Source organism: Taeniopygia guttata, chromosome 4 (assembly GCF_048771995.1).
Source record: "Taeniopygia guttata chromosome 4, bTaeGut7.mat, whole genome shotgun sequence".
Taxonomy (NCBI): domain Eukaryota; kingdom Metazoa; phylum Chordata; class Aves; order Passeriformes; family Estrildidae; genus Taeniopygia; species Taeniopygia guttata.
Window position 1 is genome coordinate 2,204,401 of NC_133028.1, and position 22,902 is coordinate 2,227,302.

Genomic DNA, 22,902 nt, shown 5'->3' on the forward strand with positions numbered 1-22,902 from the left:
CTGCCAGGTTGAGCTGGATGCCCTGATGCCAGGGCATTAAGGGAAATGGGAGTCAGGCTCAGATATGTGATGGCCTCCAGGCATGAGGCTGGGCAGGGACGGGTGCCAGCTCTGCTGCAGCTCAGTGGCTGTTGGTGAGTCACAGGATCTCTCCTTCTCCATCTTGATCCCACTGCTGAATTCCCTGTAGCTCCCAGCTGCTTTGGAAGGCCTGGAGGGGCCCAGTCTGGATCCCACTGACTTAAATAGCAAAATCTGTGATGCCTGTTATATGGATTTGTGTGATTGCTGCATGGGCAGCCTTGGGCAGAAGCCTACCCAGGGGAAAAACAGGTTGTCCTTTCTGTGTAGGACCACACCAGGCATGCTGGCATTGGCTGTCCCCACATCTGGATGGGGCTGCTGGTGACTTCTGCAGGTTTGGCAGCCTGTTGGTACTGACACAACAGGCAGGTGACAGGCAGCACTGTGCTGCACCTGTGCAGAGAGCTAAGCACGACTTCTGCAGCCCCAGCTCAGCCAAACTGGGGGAAGTCTGGAGGTTCAGGTCCCCAGGCTGGTGAGATGGTGATAAGGTGATGAACTCTGGGTATTTATCGGTTCCCAGGTTACAGGGGAAAGCTTCAGTCCTGTAAAAATACAGCTCAGCTGTGGCCAGGACCAATTTGTGGCTGTTCCCCTCTGTTGGGTCCTCTTCTCCACTGGGGTTTTGCTGCAGGAGAAGGGGAAAAGTCTAATGGGTTTTGGGAAATCTGAGGGAGGCCGAGGTGGTTCCAAAAACTTTGTTGCCTACCTGCTGCCTCCTCCCTAAACCTGATTTTTTCATTTGATGTTGTTGACTGGTTTTCAGGCCCCAGGCTGGGCCGTTTGTGTGTTCATTCCTGCACCAAATGATCCCTGTGCCTGCAGGGGTGCCTGCCCTGTCTTCCATGGTACCTGCCCTTGATGTCTTGCCCCAGCAGGTGCCTGATGAGGTGCCAGGGCATGGGAAGAGCCAGCCCTTGCCTTTGGGCCTGTCTGATCCCAGGGAGAAGAGATGGCTCTGATGGGATTGTGGTGCTTGTCTCATGCCCTTGCTCACCTGCAGCTGTTTCCCAGGAAGCACAGGTCAGTGGTGGGATAGCAGTGCTGCTGGACATGTGAGAAACCACAAGCAGAGAGTGAACTCCGTGGAGGATAACTTTATTTTGGAACAGCTTTTTAGAATCACGTAAGTAGAACACAAACTCTGCTGGTGCTTGGCATCAGGGGCTCAGTGACACCACCCCACTTTGGCTTGGTCAAGCTGCCCTTGGCTCACACCTACCCTACACCTACACTGAAAAACAGGCTGGCATCTGGGCAGGAATCCTCTGGAATTGCTCTGGCTTGGCATTTGCTACAACCCCCTTCATGAGCTGGGGCGTTGAACAGCAGGGCCAATCTTGGAAGCAACCAAATCATCTGGAGAGCAGAACTCCAGGCTTTAAGATTAAATCCAAGAGCCCTGTTTCATTCCTACTCAGCCACCCCACTGAACCTGCTGCTGTGGGATGAGGGCAGCTCAGCACGACTGCCTGCCTTGTCTGATTTTCTCCCTGCTCTGCCTGCAGCTCTTCAGCTCCCACTGGCAGCAATCTGTGATTTGTGGCCTGTGCTAGCCCAGTCTCAGAAACCCAAATTTGAGGCAGGCTGGTGACGTGTGCTGGCAAGAACAGGAAATACGTGGTGCTGCTGCTGCTGCTGCTGCAGGGGACTGCTGGATCTCTGGACAGAGGGTCCCCGAGCAGCAAACTTCCTGCAGAACCGGCTTGGTGACGAACACAACCGTGAAACAACAACCAGGAGGAACAAACGATGGGAAGTGCCTGTCTCACCAAGGCCAAGCTCAGTGTCTTGCCTGACCACGTCCGGCCAGCTGCTGAGCCAGGACCTGTGGCTGCCCAGGGCCAGGTCCTGCTGCTCACTGCAAGAACTCCTCGTACTCCTTGGGGAGCAGGGAGCCCTCACAGGAGCCTCTCCTGGCTGCTGCTGCTGGTCTGGTTTGGAGGGGAGAGGGAGCCATCAGCAGGGGAGCCACTGCAGCTTTGGCTCTGCTCTGAGGCTGCAAGACAGGGACAAAACACAAATCCGTGTGGGGGGAGAGGTTCTGGCTGTGCCTCACCTTGCTAAGCACAGGGAGCTGCCTGCAGCCCCCCTGCAGGAATCTGGCCAGGAGGGCACAATCTGCTGGAATCTGACCAGGAGGGCACAATCTGCTGGAATCTGGCCAGGAGGGGACATCAGACCCCAGGCAGGCTGCTCACACACACAGGGACTAACCTGCCTGGGCTGGTGCCGCTCCAGGCGCTGCTCCCGGGGCTGGGGCTGCTGCCGGTGTGGAGGTTTGTACAAGGAACTCTTCAGGTATTTGTAGAGGTTGCTCTTCAGGTGCAAGGGGTTGTAAGCAACTTCCACTTCCAAGTTGTTCAGGGCGCTCTGCTTGGAAGAAAGAACTTGAGTTTGCTACAGGATGTGACAGGTGGAGGTTGTGGGGTTTGCATGTTTGTGTTTTTTTTGGTTTCTTTTTCGGGGACAGTGTTGTAGACACTCCAAACCACCCACCCTGCAGTGAAAAGTAAAGGGATTTTTGGCTGTGCTGCAAACCATAAGGAGCACTCTTAACTGTGTATAGAGCAAGAGGCATCTCCAAACAGATCTTAATGGATTTAAACATTCTCATGCAGGATGCAGTGCTACCCTTTCCCGTGCCCAGAATGAGCCAACAAGCTGGAACTCCTTTTTTGGGCACTGTCACCCTCAACTCTGCTTCACAAGGTCTCTTCTCCCCAACAGACACACAACATGGCTCCAAAGGACAGGTACTTGTCCGTGGAGAAAACTGTTTGCTGGGAAGGAGTTCTGGAGTGCAACATCACACTCCAGCTATCACTAAACATTGTCACTAGACATTGTCACTAGACATTGTCACAGCCATTTCCTTCTCTCGTTATCTGCTGAGGTGATAACAGAGCTGATAACGAGTGACTCACCTCGATGGGGCCCCTGACTCGCTCAGGGTGCTCAGCCAAGAGGGCTGGGAAGGCTGAAGGCAGCAGGAGCTCTCTGATGGCCACTGCTTTCACCAGGAGACTGGCAGAGTCAGAGGGGACGATGACATAATAGGGATACACCACCACGTTCCAGTTTGGTCCAATGTTCTGGGGCTCGTGCCTGGCCAAGAGCATCCACTTCCTTTTCTAAAGGGCAAAATCCAGGTGTGAACAACAGCAACAGCCACTTCCTTCAGCGCTGCACCGAGGGCTCAGGGCAGGCACACTCACACATCACGGAAGGGAAACTATTCTGCAGCAGGGCTGAGGACAGTATGGCATTTGGTTTGTTTTTTAGCAAGTCAGTGCGTAAAAAACCACCCAGTTTTGGTTTGCAGCTTGTCAGTAACAGCCAGTTCTCCACAGTCCAAGCCTTGGTTGATTATTTTTGCTGTTAAAGTCTCAAGTCTAACTCCAACCCTGGCATTTGCACTTCACACCTCCAAACCCTAATTTCTGGTAGGTTTGAGGGTCTTCCATAAGGTCTGATGAGCTGTAGCATCTTTCCAGCAGATGGAAGGATCTACAAGCCCAACTCTGGCCCATGAGATGAGGCTGCAGCTTTTAAAATGTTTGCTGGTGCAGCCAGACAGATGTTACAAGGTGTGCACTCACTGTTCCTTTCCCTGGCCATCCCTCCCCATCACACTGCAGTTTTCCCACACTCACCAGGAGACTGTGACACAAAGCATGGAAGCTGTGCTGGTTTGTCTCCAGTTCATCCCAGTCCAGCTGCCAGCAGCTTGTGGGCTTGATGATGAAGGGTGGTCCATAGAGTACAGACTCACAGACCCCTTCAGACTTCAGAGCCCTGCCAGGATACAGCTCATGTTAGTGCTCATAATTGTAAAATAAACTGCACAACTTAGAAATGATTCTGTTTTTTCCTCTAAAGAAGTCTCAGAAAAGACACTGGAGAGCATCTCTGTGCTCTGCCCTGTGCCATGAACTGCAGCCAGGAAATGAATTCTTAGCTGAATTCACAGCACTGTGAGGCTTTGCTTAGGCTCTGACATCCAATTAATTGCTGTGGCCTCATTAGGTAATGAGAGAGCAGAGTTATTGCAATAAAACATTTCACTGGGGCAAAAGAACTTTTGCAGGAATGGCATCTGTGGTGTCACCCTCATTGAGTGCTGTGGTGACACCAGGAGTGACTGTGGTCTGCATGTGGGCTGTGTTGTTCCATGAGAGGAAGAGTGATGGAACTGGGGGTTTTTCACACCAGAATTTGGCTCATCAGCACCCCAGAGCCTCCTGGTGATGTCAGCAGGCCCCAGGGTGATGTTGCACAGGAAAATGAAGCTTTTCTTGCACCCTCCCCCAGTCACCCGGTGGAAGACAAGGAGCACCACTCACTTCAGCACCCGGAGTTTGTGCAGAGCTGTGGATGGCCAGGCTGCCATGTGCCAGGGAGAACTGGCATCTGCTGCTCTCCCAGTGCCATCAGCTGTCCCCAAAAGCAGGGCTGGGTCCAGCAGCCTCTCCTGCAAATCACACTTCAGGCACACTGGGAGAAGGAGAATGGTTTAGGTCGCTGGGATTTGCAATGTTTAGAACATGACATGCTCAAAACACTTAAAAATTAATGTTTTCTAGCAACTATTGCAGGAAAGAAAATATTAAAGCCTGACGCAAGGCATCAACCTGTCCCCAAGTCCCTCTGCAAGACAGCCTTTATTTAAGTGCAGCTCTGCAAGACAGCCTTTATTTAAGTGCAGCTCTGTAAGACAGCCTTTATTTAAGTGCAGCTCTGGCACAGACTCTGTTTTGAACACAATTTTTAGGGCTGTTCAATTCTCCAGGCTCCTTTTTACCTTGACCACGTGGCTGTAAATTCACATGCCCCTCCAGGCACATTTTTGCTGCAGAATGGAAATGATTGCAGCCTCAGCAGCTGTGGCAGCAAAGAGCAGTTTTGTAAACCTGATGATTTTGCAGCTTATCCACAGACCTCCCCTGGGTCTCAAAATAGGAGGGAAGGTACCCATAGGACAATCCTGGGTAACCTTTAAGGCTGAGGGATTCAGGAGCTCCTTGAAGGGGAGCAAAGGGGAAGAAAATTAAATACTTATGGTGTTCTTGGGTGCAGCAGCGTGGCCAAAACTTCCTGAGGGAAGGAGGAGATGGAGCTGTTCCCTCTCTGTGCCATGGTCATGGAGCCACGTTTTAAACAGCATCTCCAGGCTGATGACATTGTCCTCTACAGTTTGCACCTCGATGTCCATTCCCAGGATTGCCACATCTGCAGGAAAAAGGAAAAAAATAGGTGAAAAAGCACCAATGTTTTCAGCCATCGAAAATATTTCTTCAGCAATTATTAAACTGCTTTTTTGGAGGTACAGACAAATGTGGTTTGATGTAGCAACAACTTTTAAGCATGGAGAAATGTAGGCTAGACAGCAGAGTTAGGAAGGGTATAGACAATGTAAACCCAGAAAAAAACCCAAAAAACAAAACTACCCACAAATAATTCCTCAAAGGTGCATCCAGATTAGAAGCTAGCTTCAAGTCCATCAGCAAAATAAAAAAATGTGATAAATAAAATAAAGGGAAGGGAAAAAAACCTCTATTTGCAAATGGCATAAGATGTGCAATATAACCACATTTAAGCCCAGGAGATACAGTGTGGTAGCACTAATAGCTTTACCATACAGCCAGGATGTGGAAAGGCTTTCTGAGAAGATGAATAAATAGCAGAAATAGCCTTTTCCCCTCCTTGTGTTTACCAGGCCAGCAGGGGGATTAAAAAACAGTCCTACATCCATCTACACTGAGAAATCTTTTCTTTGTGCATTAGCATTTCTAATGCCATTTGGCAAAAGTGACACGCATGCATTAAAAAAACCCAGAACCAAAGGAAAATCCCAAGAAATTAATTCATTTCTAGCTCTGCAGGACACACTTTTTGACTGTCCCCACCTCCCAGCCTTGAGGAAGAGATTACGTTGTGTCTGCAGCAAACCAGACTCGCCTTCCACTCACAACAGATCTTTCACACTGCCCTTGCTACTAAAAACCTTTCCTTATCCTCTCTGACTGTCCCTGGCTGTCAGGATATTTAATGCCTTTTTTTTTTTCTTTTTTTTTTTTTTTTTTTAGTTTTTACTACTTTTTTTTGGTTCTTTATTTTTTTTTTTTTAGTTGGAGGCTGCTCTTCATGAACTGAGCTGTTCCCACTTCTAGCCCCTTGCCCTGTTGCTCCCATTTCCCTGCAGAATTCACTGTTGATCCTGTTTTGGATGCATTTCCTACAGATTTTAGGCTTGGGCTTCTCTCAGGGATGTGCACTGAAGAGGGCATTTACAGCTCAGAAAACAAAGCACCAGGAAATCCATGTAATTGACTTTTACAAACAGCAAAAACCAGCTGACAAGGGAATTGATTTGTTTTTTGGGGCTGGTAAATGCTTTAGTTCTTTCCTCAGTAAATATTTCCCTGGCTTTTAGTTTTAATTTTTTTTTCCTCTGTAATAGATATTTAACACGTACACATCTGCAACTGGCACAAGACATGACAATTTTAAAAGAAATTCACTGCATTTATTAGGAAAAACAGGTTGGGGTGCCCATATCTCCTGTGCAGTGGGTCTCAAACTTCCTGGAGAGCAGAGCCCACGCAGAGAAAGGAGCCCTGGGACTTGCAGAAGATGAGCTGTGGTCATAAAAAAGGCATTAGTGCTTCATCTGCAGGACTTGTTTGTTTTTATCAAACAGCAACAGCTGGGAGCAATTATCTCCAGCACATGCAAATATTAACCTTTGTTAGCAAAAGGTCTGGCAGGGCTCAGCTGCTTTCAGGGAGTGTAATGAGGCAGAGGGGAATTATTATTATTATTATTATTATTATTATTATTATTATTATTATTATTATTATTATTATTATTATTATTATTATTATTATTATTATTATTAAATATAATTATATAATTATATATAATATATATTATATAATATATTATAATATATAATATTATATATTACATATAATATATAATAATATATATTATATAATATATAATAATATATAATATATATAATATATAATATAACAATATATATAATATAATATATAATTATATATAATATTTAATATATAATAATATAATATACAAGTATATAATGATATATAATAATTATATTATTATATCATAATATATATTAAATTTAATAATAATAATAATAATAATAATAATAATTTGTTTATTACATTATGCATTTACATTATATATAATTTTAAAATAAAAATATTATCTATAATATATTGTGCATAGTATATATAATATATATTATACTATATATAATTTATATTATGTAATAAATATTTTAGATTCTATATAGTGTATATATAATAAAAATATATAATATAATAATATATAAAATAATAATATGTAAAAATATACATTTATATATTTCATTAAAATATAATAAAACATATTAAATATATATTAATATATATTTAAATAAATATATATGAAATCTATAATATATTATGTAAGATATATTTTATATTATATATAATGCATATATAATTAAAGTATGTATTATAATAAATAAGCATTATTTTTATTTTTATTATTATATATAATATCATTAGATAGTATTTTTATTATTTTTTATTAAATAAATAAATAAATAAATAAATATTATTATATAATAATAATAGCAGCAGTAGTAGTAATAATTAGAGACCAGTCCATCCAAAGGCCAGGCATCCTGTTGGTTACTCCCCCAGATTATTCCCACCTCAAATGTCCTGCTCTCCACGGGGTTCAGTTAAATCAGTTTGCTCTGATTCTGAGATCTGAGCATGTTCAAAGCTGTTCTAAGATTTGCCAGCGTGGGGTTTTCAATCTACTGAAGTCTTTTGCAGCTGCACTAACCTGGGAATGAACCTATGAAGGGGATATCCTGATCCTGCTCTGGATATTAAAAATCTAAGTAGTTCAAATAACCCCTAAAAAAACTAATGGAAGAAATATCCTCAGTGAAATGAAGCTCTTGATTAAGTGCTGCATCACGATATTTATTTTCTAGTTCAACACAACACTAATCTTGCACTTCCTGCACACTGGATCTTGCAAATTCAATGCTGTTTACTGTAATTTTTTTAGAGTAAAATGGATTTTTTTTTCTGAAACAGGAGAAGGGAGCTCCAATGGGTACCATAAACCAGTTAGGCTCATTTTCCCAATTATCAGACCTATTCATCCCCTGTTACTTTTCTTAAAGACCAAATAGTTCATCCACTCAGAAAATTAGAATTTCATCCCTTGACATTTCAATGGCCTTTATGTCCACATTGATATTTTTATTCCATCTACTGGGTGAAAGGGCTACACAAAAATCCACGTTTAAAAATAATTTGGGTGGGGTTTTGCATACCCTAAAGCAGCCCCATGACAGAGAGGCACAGAGCATCTCCTCCTCTGTGGAGCTGAGCCTTCCAAGAAGTCCCTGCAGGATTCCCAGTCCTTACAATTGACCAGGAATTTACTGCAACCACGCAGGAAAATGAACAGCAAGAAACAAATAGCACAGTCTGTCCCTCAGTAAAAAACAGAAATAACCCTTTTTAATCCTGTTGGAATCTGAAATACAAAGAATTCTCAGAACTTTGGGCCTGTAAGCCAAAGCTTAGAATTAAACACAAGACTTGATCTGAGAGTTTAGAAATAGCTTCCAAACTTAAGTGCTAGAAGCAAGAATGTAGATTTATAGTTTAAAACAAAACACAGGGTAAGCTAAGTAAAAGAAAGTTGAGAGTTTTAGAGTTTAAGATATAGAAAAAATTAAAGTAGCTACAAAGGTAAATGAAGAAATTAGAATGCAGTACTGTGAGTTTGTGTGTCATAAAATGATTAGCTAGGAAAACTTACACTGTAGCATGGGTCCATAAAAGAAAATATTTAAGGATTGGGTCAAAACCATAAATATCCTTATTAACAGTGTTTTATTAGTCAATAATGCCTTAAAAAGTCTTGTAACTAAAGGTCTTATGGCCTTCTGAACCATGCTGTAACGATGTGGGCCTAACTCACCCTTCCTGCCCATGTAGAAGATAAGAAAAATCAACCACATCATCTAAAAAGCTCAGAAGTCCTGTCTCAAACTCATTCAAAACTTCAAAAATCCCCACATAATCCTCTCTGCCAGGCTGCACATTGCTGGGAACAGTTACTGTCACTGACCAAGCCTCTTAATTAGCTGCTTTTTTTTGTCTTTGATACAGGTCCTGCTTACTGCTGCTGCTTTTTTCATGTGTTAGCCCCAGAACTCAATGCCTTTTTCTCTTTAACCCCCCACAGTGAAGCTGTGTCACACATGAATTTTAAATAACACCAGGAGCTGAAGTAACACTGCCAGTTCTTGGCTTTTTTTTTATTCCTGTCAAGGTCGGGATTGAAGCCCTCCAGACGGTATTTTGTGTTCAGACTCAGATGTTTATTATTTCTTATCTATGTTACAGTCTCACAAACAGTGAGTTCTGCAGCATTTCACTAACAAGCTACAAAATGGCCCCATATCTATCTCTACAAGGTCTTTTAAGGCTAAAATGTCCAATTAAGAAATGACACTTGAATTATTTTCACTTTTAACCCAATAACTAATCACTCAAAGTCCACAATGGAGACTTTTCTGTCCAATTACAAAATACCACCCAAACCCATGGAGAAGAAGGTGAAGAAGAAGGATCAGTGTCTGTCCTAAAACCTCAATTTTGCTTTATATATATTACTATATTCTAAAACCTTAAACTCTAGGTTTTCCACCCTGTGATATTACACACTTCTATTAAAACTGCACACCCACAATCCCAGTTCTATCATTCCATTTTGGAAACCTTCTCCACGGCCTCAGGTCAATGCAGTGTTCTCCTGGGGGTCAGTGCCTGTCAGCACAGAAAGTGTGAAATTCTCAGCATCCAGGACTCCAAAAATACACGAGGTCTGTAAGTTCTACAAGCCCCAGAGAAGTGCTGCTGCTCAAAGCCATAATTTCCCTAAAAATGCCTTCCACTCACCACTGCTGGGCTCCTCTGCTGGCACACACTGCTCCACGTCCTCAGGCTCCAGGAAATCTCTCTTCACAACCTCAATGACCTGTATTCTTCGCAGGCTCACCAGATCTACGTCTTGTAATTTCTTTTCCAGCTGCTTCACCATGTCTCTGCTGGGCTGGCTGGTCAAAATTGTGATCTGAAGCACAAATCAGAGCATAAAGAAGTTGCCTCTACTCCTATTCTCTCTTGAGAGGTGAAGATGTTGAGTAGTATTGGTCTCATTGTGGAGAGAGGAGAAATCTTGCTGAAATATCTCATCTATTCAAAAGCAGATTTATAAGCAATTTTTTTTCTTGAGCTTTCTTTCACATTTAAGCCAATATGAAATGTTCTGAGAGGTTCACTGGAGGAACATCTACATGTTTTGTGCTCTGTGCTTTGCACATAGGATCACTGAGTCTCTGTGTGTAATAAGGGACTTGTACATTAATTATAGTCCAAAGAGACTAAACTTGGCCTTCTCCCTTGAAAACTGAATGGGAGTTTAATTTTTTTTAATTTATACTGTCTATCCTAAAGATATTTCCAAAGAGAGCAGCAGTAGCTGTGATTCCCACCACCCAGTTTTGGTCTGATTCTGAGAAAAGGAAACAAAAATTCAACTTACTCTGCATAAAAAAAAATGAGTGTGATGGAGGGGGAGAGAAATTTCAATCACTTAAGTACCTGGAGCAAAAAGAGGCCTTTTTTTGAAAGTTTTTTTTTGCCTTTTGTAAGGGTAAAACTCCCTCCTGCCTGTCAGTGACCAGAGCCTGTCCCTGCAGCATGTCTTACATCCCCTTGCAAAGAGAAGTACAATAAAATTGCATAATTTAGAAGAACTAGAAAAATAATTGCATAATCTAGAACAAGTCTAGAAGAACTGCTTATGGCAGTAAAAACTCCTTATATCCATGGATTAACTTAATTTTTAATGTAGCTTGATCCTGCAAGTATAGAAAACGTCCTGGGTTTTGTTGTGTGTCAAAAAAGGTCTTGTCCCCAAAGCATGCTCTGTTTGTTCCAACCCCCATCTTTAAAGCCCAAATCACCTTTCAAATGGTCAGGAAAAATACCTTAAAGCCCCAAGAAAAGTAGAAAACCAGTAGAAAAGTTTCCTGGACAGACACTGGGAGTGAGTCTCAATGCAGCCTGATCCCACCGTGACTCTGTGAGACTCTGGAAGGGTTTAAGGACCCAAACAAAGCAGAAAGACTTGGCAAATTTCACTTGTGGGAATCTCAGTTTGGCTTTTTATCACTGGCAGGTGGACCCTGAGCTAGGGAAGTCTGAAATGCAAGATTGTTTGGAGTTGATATTTTCTGCTGTCCAGAGGAAAACACCATTTCTGTGTGAGCCCTTTCCCCTCAATAACTCCCTGTCCTTTCATGTCATTTGAAACTGCTTAAAAAAATACTTCCTCCTGTGAACCTTGCTCTGCTTTCTGCATTTACATATCTGTTCTCATGTGTTATTAGCAGCTTCCCTCCCCTTTATGCAAAAACGCACATTTACAGCTGAAAATACAGCCACCAAAATCCACCAAAAGTGTGTCCACCAAAATCTACCAGATCCTGGACCAGGGCAGCTTTCCCTAGATGTGTCCCATTTTCCACAGGAATCTGTCTAGAAGAATTTGGGGACTTGATATCTTCCTTCAGGACTTCTGTGGATCTCTGACACATCCAGAGTGCTGAACACCTAAATTTTTCTGCATGTTCACTGCACACGAAATACACATTTATAAAGCATAATAATGTGGGATGGTGTCCTAGATTGCAAGGCAAGATGTTTTCTATTTGCCATCTGCTGGAGGTGGGGCAGTTCTCTTCTGTTCATTGGGCAGTTTTCTTTATCTCTTGCACAAACCAATCCTCCCCCCGGGGAAACATCTGCTGTTAATGGGCTATTGAATGTCACTGCATGACTGATAAAAATTACAGCAGCCCATTGGGAGATGCTCTGCCCAGAGAGAGGAGCCAAGCATTCCTACCTGGAAATAATCTGAGTTTTTGGGACACCAGACTCAGCCTTTCCACTGGGCTCCCAGAGGAATAGTTGTGTTTTATCACTGGATTTCAGAGGAAGACTACACCCTTCTACAAGATCACTGCTCTGACAGAACCACACCTGCCACTCCAGGAGGATTGCAGCCATTCCAATTGGACTGCTACCAACACCCTGACCAAAAGGGTGTCAGGTTGTATTCTGACTCTGTGTTTTTTTCTTTTGTATTATTGCATGTATTTTGGTTTGGTTTTTTTTCCCTTTTCCGAATAAATTGTATTTCTGACTTGGAGTCTCTCACTGGTTTTGCTTTCAAACAAGAATAGATGGCTCCCACTCCCTTCCCAGCATTTTCTTACCTCAACAGAATTATTTGTGGAGCCTCCTGCTGCTGTGTGCCTGCTGTACTGCTTGAACTGCTGCAATCCATCCTGCACAGCTTGCAGCACTCCGTTCCCCCCCTGTGGGAAGCAGCCTTCAGCCGGGAGCGAGCGGAGCTCTGAAATGCAGGCTTGAATTCGGGCAAAGTTTTCTCTCACTTGCTGCAAAACAGGGTTCAAGGAGCAGGAAAGGCTGGTGGCTTAGGTTACAAAATGTATCTGGGGGTTTGTATTCTATTATCATCTGTTAGAGGTGGGGCAGTCATTTGCTGTTCATTGGGCAACTTTCTTTATCTGTTCCACAACCATTCCTCCCTTCAGGAGATCTCTTCTGTTCATGGGCCAGTGAGTGTCCCTGCATGGCTGAGAAAATTCCATCATCCCATTGGGAGAGGCTGCACCCATGGGGAGGAGCCAAACATTCCTACCTGGATACAATCTGACCTGGGAAAAACACAGCAGCCTTAGCCCACTGCATTCCCAGAGGAGCAGCTTTCTTACCCACTGCATTCCCAGAGGAGCAGCTTTCTTCCCACTGCATTCCCAGAGGAGCCCAGGCCCATCTCCCCCAGCCCTGGAGCTCCAGAGGAAAACTCCCCCCTTGAGCAGGATCCTGCTCCAGCAGAAGCACAGCTGGCACTGCAGGAGGGCTGAGCCATTATGGGATGGGACTGCTGCCACCTCCCTGACCCACAGGGGGTCAGGGCATGCTCTGACTGTCAGTGGTTTGCTTTCTTTTTTTATACTATTGAATTTATAGTTTTAATTTTCCTGTTATTCCTATTCCCATATCTTCACCTGAGAGCCCCTTAATTGCAAAATTATAATAATTCAGAGGGAGGGGGTTTACATTTTCCATTTCAAGGAAGGCTCCTGCCTTCCTTAGCAGACACGTGTCTTTTCAATCCAAGAGAGCTGGTAAACAACATGAAATACCTCTCCATAATGTGGTCACAGAGAAGCCAGCTCACCTGAACCTCACCAAGAACTCAGAGTTGAGACAGATCCAGCAGCTAAACTGGTACATTGTGGCCACAGAAAAGATACTGAGTGAACTCTACCAAATTTATTTAAAGCAATACAAGACACTGCTGCCAGAGGTCACCTTCCCCACTGAAGAGGCAGCAGGTGAACATTTGACTTGTTTCAGGTGTGTGGAGGCCTGAGTCACTGAAGGAACCCTGAGCCCTGTTTTGTAGGGTGGGCTTTCAGCAGGACTGAGTGGGAAGCTACAAAGGCTCTGTTCAGTTCTTACTCAGTCCCACATTAAATTTTTTGATGTTTCAATGCTGATTTCTTATCTTGCCACCATTTACTTTTCCCCACAGTTACGTGCTTTCATTCTGGTTTCTCTTTCTTTGGCCTCCCTGCCCTTTCCAGGGAGGCTTTATGGACTCTCCTACTGGGGAGACCAGTGGGAACAGAGACCATAAACAACCACAGGGGAAAGGTTAAAACCAGGGTAAGTGTGTGTGACACTTCCTCATGTACTCTCCCCATCTCTATTTTCGGCTCTGGGGCTTTCCTGACTTCATGATTTGTCTAACACAGCTCTGAAAAACAGCTTCAGTATAGCAGCTAATGTCTGCTAGTGGAATGTAGCACCCAAAAAAACAGCAGAGTGAATACAAAGAATGGCTTGGAAATTATTAAAATAATTGTAAAAATATTTTGCAGTTAAACTTATAACTTTTTCTTGATTTACCAGCCTGAACAGAGAAGGGACTCCTGTTTAGAGGAAGAAAGGATAAAATGCAAGCATGTTCTTCAACCTAGCCAGAAGAGTAAATATATTAAGAAGTCCCAAGAGGATAAAGCAAATACATGCAAATTAAGAACTAGGTCCAGGTTTCACAATGACAATTATTAGCCACTGGATGAAATTATCAAGAGAAGTACTTGATTACCTATCTTGTCTTCAGATCAAAACTATATGGCTTTCAGGAAGGAAGGTTTAATGAGATAGGGGTACTTTAGTGAAATATAATAACCTGTGATATGAACAAAACAGTGATCTAAGGGCTCCTTTGCCTTTAAAAACGGTGACTATCAAAATGAGGAATTGTTGTTTAAATAAAAAAGACAGCTGATCAGGAGCAGCAGTCATAAGATTATCCTTGTCACATTATCTATAACCTTTCCTACAAAATAAACACCACCATTAGCCAGAGTCTTCTTGCAGATCACATTTGCTTATTTACTCTTGACCTCTGTTTTTTTATTTTTCTCAAGATGTAAAGATGACAAAATTTTCAGAATTTTCCCACCATTGCTGTATAAAGTGGAAGGGTTAATCCTGTGTATGATTATTTCTAACAGGATGACTTCAAAAATTCTTGTGAACTTTAAGATTGTATTCCCAAACTATTCCTCAGAGCTGCTGCTCATTCTTCATCTACATTTATTCCTGTGCAGAGCTCTAAATGAGAGCAATATTTGTTCTTACTGACTTAGAGCTCTGTATTTTAAATCTGTGTGGATGTGGCACTTAGGAACGTGGTTAAGTGGTGGATTTGCCAGTGCTGGGTTTAGAATTGGATTTTGTCTTAGAGGACTTTTCCAGACGATTCTGTGATTTCAGGATGTTTATCAAATTCAACACAGATATTTAATATTTTATATTTTAACTCTGCAGCTTTCCCCTTCAATACCTAGAACCTCTCACACATTGGTAATATTTGTCCAGCTAGACTGTGTGTGATAATTCTGACAGAGAAGCAGTACAGCATAAAGCAGCACACGAAAGGTGCAACAGATGCCCCAAAAAAGATGTTTTAGGAAGGAAGAGCACAAAACCTAATTTATCAGATTCACAGATCAAAAAGGACACTCCTCTTTTTCAGCTTTACCCTTTCATAAAATTGACCTCACTGAGAAACAATCCTCCTGAGAAGGGTAGATTTTTAAATTTGTGTACAGATTTTTAGATATGAATTTAGATATAAATAATTAGCTTTTTTTTTTTTTTTTGTCCCCTGAGCAGCAGCACAGCCTGGAGCATACCGTGAAGGGCAGCAGACACTCCTGCTGGGGCTGCACCACGTAGAGGCTGAGCAGGGGCACCCTGCAGGGCCCTGCCAGGCCACACGCCAGGCACAGGACGTTCTCCAGAGCCTCGGAGAGCACGGAGCAAGTGTTGGCCCAGGAAGGGGAGGTGACATCCACCACCAGGATGTGGGATGGCTGCTGGCTGGGGGCTTTGGCAGCAGGGAAAATTCTCCGTGGTTCTGAGGGTAATTTTCTGCAATTCATGGCTTCAGCACGCGGGTGTGACGTGCACGGTGATGCATCTGAACAGGAGAAATAAATAAAGAACAGCAATGAGTGTCAGAACCCTGGTTCCTGAGAATTTTAGACTTTCTGTGCTAACAAGCACTGACCCCCAAGAGAACACTGCGTTTGACCTGAAGCTGTAGAGGAAACTTCCAAAATTAAATAATGAAACTAAAATTTTAAGTGTGTAGTTTAGATAAAAGTATATAATATCACTTCAGATATTTAACTGATTGCAATTTCTCTCTCCCTCCATCACAAGCTTTTTTTTTTTTTTATGCAGAGTAAGGTGAATTTTTTGTTTCTTTTTCTCAGAATCAGACCAAAACTGGGTCTGATCAGACCAAAAACTGTGATTCCCACAGCTACTGCTGCTGTCTTTGGAAATATCTTTAGGACAGACTGTATACATTTAAAAAAATTACAAAATTCCCATTCAGCTTTCAAGGGAGAAGGCCAAGTTTAGTCTCTTCGAACTATAGTTAATGTACAAGTCCCTTATTACACACAGAGACTCAGTGATCCCAAGTGCAAAGCACAGAGCACAAAACATGTAGATGCTCCCCCAGTGAACCTCTTAATCCATTTCACATAGTAAAATACTTAGTTTAAAATCTTATAATATATATAAAACAAAATAGAAGTTTTAGAAGAAAAACTAGCCCTTCTTCTTCACCTTTTTCTTCCCCTTCTTCTTCATGAGTTTAAGTAATATTGTGTAATTAGATAAAAAAATCCACATTACAAACCACAAGTAGTTAGTTATTATGTTAAAAGTAAAAATAATTTAAGTGTAATTTCTTAATTCAACAGTTTATCCTTAAAAATCCTTATAGAAAAAAAATACAGCTCCATTTTTAATTTGTTAACATAAAGTACTATAAAACTCACAGTTTGTAAAACTGAGTGAGGTGATCCCCCAGCCTGGTTCTGGTGCATCCATCAGCTGCTGGAAATAAAAACTGGGAACTCCTCCCAGGATGCAGCAAGAAAATCCTGCATGTCCATGAATTTTACTTTGTGGGTAAAATTTATTTTTTTTGCTTTATGTTTTGTGTTTTTTTTTTTTTTAATTTATTTATTTTTACTTTGTGGGTGTGAAGAACCAACTCTTGTCCTTGAGAGTCAAACACCTGGGATGAGCTCCTCCACAGGCCTTGAATATGAAATTTGTTCTCCACCCCTATCTCCCTTCAACCTTAAAGCACAAGAGCATTTTCCTGTTCAAAAATCTATTTCTACTTCATGAGCAAAAAGCCTTTCTAAAAATCTTCTCTTCATTAAATCCATGCAAAACATTCAGTGCTGTTTCTAAAGATACAGGAAATCCTTAAAAAAAATAGAAGTGTTGGTATAACTGCACACATCTTGTTATGAACTGGGATAATTTTTTTTCTTCCTCCAGTTTTGTTCCCAGCAGAATTAGTAAAAGTTTGAAGAAGGATTTACACAGTTGGGCTCTGGCCTGTCATTTGTGTGCTGTGTTCAGCTCACACAATCAGCTCTTTTAAGGTCTCCAAGGAGACAAGATACTTCATTTTCTACAGCCTCCAGCACTCTGGAGTAAGAATTTCTGTAAGGCTTGGGAAGAGCAAGAAATGAGTTTCTAACTGGCTGAAGAATCATCAGAAAAAAAAAATTAAAATCTGAATTTCTAGGATTCCTTAGAATGCCTTTCAGTGAAGGCAAAACAAGAGTGATCACAGCATGAATTTCAAAACTGGGATTAACACTTCAGAGCTGATGAAAATGTTATAAATACAGATATAGATCATGTAAGTATCTTGCTTTGATTAGTCCTCTGCTGTAATTTGATTGTCAAATGAAAAGCTGCCAGATATCCCTTTAATCAGTGTCACTCCTGAAGCTTTTCAATTTCCAGCAGACTTTACTCAATTACATCACTGAATCTGGGAATGGATTTATCTGTCTGAATTAGTTCTGATGAGGCTTTAGTTCAACTGAATTCTGCAAGTCCCCAGAGCTTTCTCAAAGAAGAAACAAAACCCATCCTGTCAGAAATCCACAAGAGCTGGGCCTTAGCATTGGTTTCTGAGAGGAAAATGAGCTTTGATGCTGAAGCAGAGTTTTCCTAATTTTGAATGAATTCTCTCATTCTTGGCACTCTACTTATTTGTATTCCCAAACTATCACTGCAGAGCTGCTCCTCATTCTCCATCTACATTTATTCCTGTGCAAAGCCCTAAATGAGAGCAATATTTGTTCTTAGAGCTTTTTAGAGCTCTGTATTTAAAATCTGTGTGGATGTGGCACTTAGGAACATGGTTAAAATAGTGGATTATTAAGGAATATGCATATTTTAAAGTGGTTTTGTTACAATAGATCCCTCATCAGCTCCTTACCAACTGAATTTCACTTCTTCATAATTGTGGTATCTTAATCTCCGCTTATTAACATTAATGTGATTTATATGCATCTCCCTGTACAATATTTGACAATATTTTACTTCTTTTATAGCTCTAGTGAGGCTGGAGAACAGAGGAGTTCTGTGGAAGTGGTTGCTGTGGTAAAATGACATTTTCATTTAGGCATTGGGTGGACTGACAAGAGCCCATCCCGAGGGATCCTCCACAATTCCATGAGAATTGTGCAAACTGCAAGCTCTGGCAGCTGATTTGACATGAAGTTATTGCTCAATAAAACAGAACTCTCCATGTGTCAGGGCTGGTGATGTGCATTTTGCTCAATGCAAGGAGACACCAATCGTGCAGAACTAGAAAGAGGCAGAAAGGAAATTTCTTTAGAGTGAGTGATTTGTGACTGCTGAGGACATTCTGCAGTTGCACATCATCCTATGTGCTTAGCTTGTTATTAAAAAAATTATTAAATAATATCCAGGTCTAAAAAGACATAACACCAAAGCCACTGGTTAAAGAGGATTAAGGATAATTGCTTTTAAAAGGTACCATTTTCAGAGTAAGCTGCAAACCCCTGGGAAAACAGGAATATTCTCATGTGGAAAACAAATCAAGCTGCATAAATGAGTGGGTTTACTAGAGAATAAACTGGCTGTGCAGTGTGATGGCCTCTGGTGTGAACAGTTTTTTCCACCTAGCCTAGAAAGGAAAGTATTTATTTAAAAAGGTCAGGATGAACAGAAGAATAAACACATAAAAGCAAAAGAGTTTGCAGAAAATCAAGCTACTGAAAACAAAATTATTTCAGACCCTATATAATAGAAGACATTATGTGTTACTCTATTCATCAGTGCTATAATCAATCATAAATAAATGGCTTTAGGCTCGTGCTTTTATTTATAAAATCATCAAACCTTAGGAAGAATTGTCACTTCATATTAATGTTAAAATCACTCGCTATAACCTTTATAGGTTCTTGGTTTTTTTTGGTTTTTTTTTTTTTTTTAAAGAAGGGCAACTGTAACATTGTGTGAGTATAGAAAAAGGCACTTTTAAATCCTGAATCACTAAAAATGAGTAAAAATAACAAAACCTTAAGAGAGCAGCAGAGCAAAGGCAAACTGCTGCAGCATTCCCAGGTGCTCCTGTGGAGGAGCAGCCAAGTCAAAGCCCACCAGGAGAGCTGGGCTCTCAGGGTGCTTGAGTGACAGGCTGGAATTCCCAGAATTCAGCTTTATAGGAACTGTAATAACTCCGTGAGCAGATGATGGGCACGGCTAACGAAGCCTCAGGGGGCAGCTGCTCCATCTTCCCTGGCATCTTGATTAAGAATCCGGGATGACACCATGTCAACACACGCACTCTAACCTGATAAAAACCTGCATAATTCATGGGCAGAGCGTGCTGCAGGCAGGGAATCACCAGAGGCTGCACAGAAAATCCTGGGATACACCCACGTGCTGGGATTGTCCTCCAGCTCCTCCATGGCTCCTGCAACCTCAACTCTTCTACCCTGGATGTGACCTCAGAGTTTAAAGTGTCAATCTCACTGTGACATTTTCATGTTCATATTTCCTGTACTGTTTTGGGTTTTTTTTTTAAGGCAAGGCAGCACTTATCCCACAGGAAATCCTGTGGCATGTGCCACCTGGAACAGCAGGAATGTGCTGAGGTGGCTCTGGCTTTTGAGGTCTCAAAAGAGAGAGGAACTGGGAGAGCACTGCTGGGATGGACTGGGACAGGGACACCTCTACTGGGCTGTACTGGGATTGGGACACCTGTACTGGGCTGTACTGGGACTGGGACAGCTGTACTGGGCTGTACTGGGACTGGGACAGCTGTACTGGGCTGTACAGAAACTGGGAAAGCTGGACATGGACAGGAACACCTCTACTGGGCTGTACTGGGACTGGGACACCTGTACCAGGCTGTACAGAAATTGGGAAAGCTTGATAGGGGTTTGGGGATGGAATTTCCCTGAGGGATTTCCCTGAGGGATTTGGGGCTCAATTTCCCTGAGGAATTTGGGATAGGATTTCCCTGAGGGATTTGGGATGGAATTTCGCTGAGGGATTTCCCTGAGGGATCTGGAGTGGAATTTTCCTGGGAGATTTGTGAGAGAGTTTCATGGAGGGATTTCCCTGAGAGATATGGAGTGGAATTTTCCTGGGGGATTTGGGGTGGATTTTCCTGAGGAATTTGGGATGGAAATTCCCTGAGGAATTTGGGGCTGAATTTCCTTGAGGAATCTGGGATGGCATTTCCCTGAGCGATTTGGGGTGGGATTTCCCTGAGGGATTTGGGATGGAATTTCGCTGAGGGATTTCCCTGAGGGATCTGGAGTGGAATTTTCCTGGGGGATTTGTGAGGGAGTTTCATGGAGGGATTTCCCTGAGAGATCTGGAGTGATATTTTCCTGGGGGATTTGGAGTGGATTTTCCTGAGGAATTTGGGATGGACTTTCCCTAAGGAATTTGGGGCTGAATTTCCTTGAGGAATCCGGGATGGCATTTCCCTGAGCGATTTGGGGTGGGATTTCCCTGAGGGATTTGTGAGGGAGTTTCATGGAGGGATTTCCCTGAGGGATCTGGGGCGGAATTTTCCTGGGGGATTTGGGGTGGATTTTCCTGAGGAATTTGGGATGGACTTTCCCTAAGGAATTTGGGGCTGAATTTCCTTGAGGAATCCGGGATGGCATTTCCCTGAGGGATTTGGGGTGGGATTTCCCTGAGGGATTTGTGAGGGAGTTTCATGGAGGAATTTCCCTGAGGGATCTGGGGCGGAATTTCCCTGAGGGACTTGAGGCTCAATTTCCCTGAGAAAATTGGGATGGAATTTCCCTGAGGTATTTGGGATGGCGTTTCCCTGAGGGATTTCCTGAGAGATTCGGGATGGAGTTTCCCTGAGGGATTTCCTGAGAGATTCGGGATGGAGTTTCCCTGAGGGATTTGGGATGGAGTTTCCCTGAGGGATTCCCTGAGAGATTCGGGATGGAGTTTCCCTGAAGGATTCGGGATGGAGTTTCCCTGAGGGATTTCCTGAGGGATTTGGGATGGAGTTTCCCTGAGGGATTTCCTGAGAGACTCGGGATGGAGTTTCCCTGAGGGATCCCTGAGGGATCCGGGACCGCGGCTCCTTTCCCGCCGCCGTGCCCGCGGCCGGGCCGGGCCCGGTGCCGCTGCCTCCCGGCGCTTCCCGATCCCGGCTCATCCCGGGGCTGTTTCCGTGGGAATGCCGCCGTCCGGGCTCGCACCCACCTGGGCAGGGCGTTTTTCCCGGTCCTGGCCCGAATCCCGGCTGAATCCCGGTTAAATCCCGGCTAAATCCCGGGTGAATCCCGGGCGGGCCCCGCGCATGCGCAGCGAGCGCTCCCCGCAATCCTGAATTTTGGCTACTCGGGAAAACCGGGATCGCTTCTCCTTCCCAAAAATCCGCATTTTAAGACCTTCCCACCTCATCCAGCACCGATTGAATTATTTTTACTTTCACCATCCGATCACGTTATTTTTGCCAAAATCAACCCCCGGCCAGCCTCAAAGCCGAAACGAGTTGGAAAATTGGAAATCTGGGATTGGGAATTTATGGCACTTCAAGGAGCCTGGAAGGACCAGAAGATGCAGAATGGATTAAGGGATGGAAAGTTGGAAAATTCTCGTTTGAGAAAAAGATAATTAAATGTTGGAACCCTGGTTACTGAGAATTTCAAACTTTCTGTGCTGGCAGACACTGACCCCCAGGAGAACTCTGCCTTTAACTTAAAGCCATAGAGAAAGCTTCCGAAATTAAATGATAGAATTAATATTATGAGTGTATAGTTTAAATAAAAGTGTGTAATATCCCGTAGTAGAAAACCTAAAGTTTAGAATTTTAGTACATAGTTTTATATATATATATATATAACAAAATGAAAATTTTCAGGCAGAAGCTAGTCCTTCTTCTTTACCTCCTTCTTCATAGATTTCAGTAGTATAGTGTAATTAGATAAAAAAAGCCCACATTGCGAGCCACAAGTAGTTAGTTATTAAATTAAAAATAAAAATAATTTAATTAAACAGTTTATCCTTAAAAAGCCATTCAGGAAAAGAAACACAGCTCCATTTTTAGTTTGTTAAAGTAGAACTCAGAGTTTGTGATACTGTAATATAAATAAGAACTAATAAACATCTAATCCAAACAAGAAATACTGTCTCACACATTTAATCCTGACCCTAACTAAAAAACTCCTCTCTGTGTGACAGCCCAACAACTTCTAAAGTTCCTCATCTTTATACATTTATATATATTTTATATATTGACAAAAATATATATTTATAAAAGAAATATATATAATATATTTTATATATTGACAAATATATAATATAATTAGATATATGATATCTAGAATATATAATTATATCTATAGTATAATATAATACAATATAATACACTACAATATAATATAATACACTACAATATAATATAATGCAATACAATATAACATAACATAACATACATAATATAACATAACATAACATAACATAACATAACATAACATAACATAACATAACATAACATAACATAACATAACATAACATAACATAACATAACATAACATAATATAATATAATATAATATAATATAATATAATATAATATAATATAATATAATATAATATAATATAATATAATATAATATAATATAATATAATATAATATAATATAATATAATATAATATAATATAATATAATATAATATAATATAATATAATATAAT

The 22,902-nt window shown here is 42.0% G+C and overlaps 1 protein-coding gene across 1 annotated transcript; it reads right to left on the reverse strand.

Annotated features, from left to right (window-relative positions):
* Positions 1-1,166: 1,166 nt before the first annotated feature.
* Positions 1,167-21,470, reverse strand: M1AP (meiosis 1 associated protein). Its single transcript, XM_072927882.1, has 10 exons — positions 21,408-21,470; positions 15,503-15,789; positions 12,479-12,661; positions 10,095-10,269; positions 5,143-5,316; positions 4,431-4,581; positions 3,741-3,882; positions 3,012-3,218; positions 2,302-2,457; positions 1,167-2,083 (listed from the first exon to the last, which is right to left on the reverse strand). The coding sequence occupies exons 2-10, from the start codon at positions 15,749-15,751 to the stop codon at positions 1,943-1,945; spliced, it is 1,578 nt and encodes a 525-aa protein (XP_072783983.1). The 5' UTR covers positions 15,752-15,789; positions 21,408-21,470; the 3' UTR covers positions 1,167-1,942.
* Between the last annotated feature and the right edge of the window lie 1,432 nt (positions 21,471-22,902).

Excerpts from the sequence above, each read along its gene's own strand:
- M1AP (XM_072927882.1), bottom strand. The coding sequence starts at position 15,751 with ATGAATTGCAGAAAATTACCCTCAGAACCACGGAGAATTTTCCCTGCT. Across the intron at positions 3,883-4,430 it reads CACAAACTCCGGGTGCTGAA|GGCTCTGAAGTCTGAAGGGG; the intron begins GTGAGTGGTGCT and ends GTATCCTGGCAG. Across the intron at positions 2,458-3,011 it reads GAGTCAGGGGCCCCATCGAG|AGCGCCCTGAACAACTTGGA; the intron begins GTGAGTCACTCG and ends TCTTCCAAGCAG.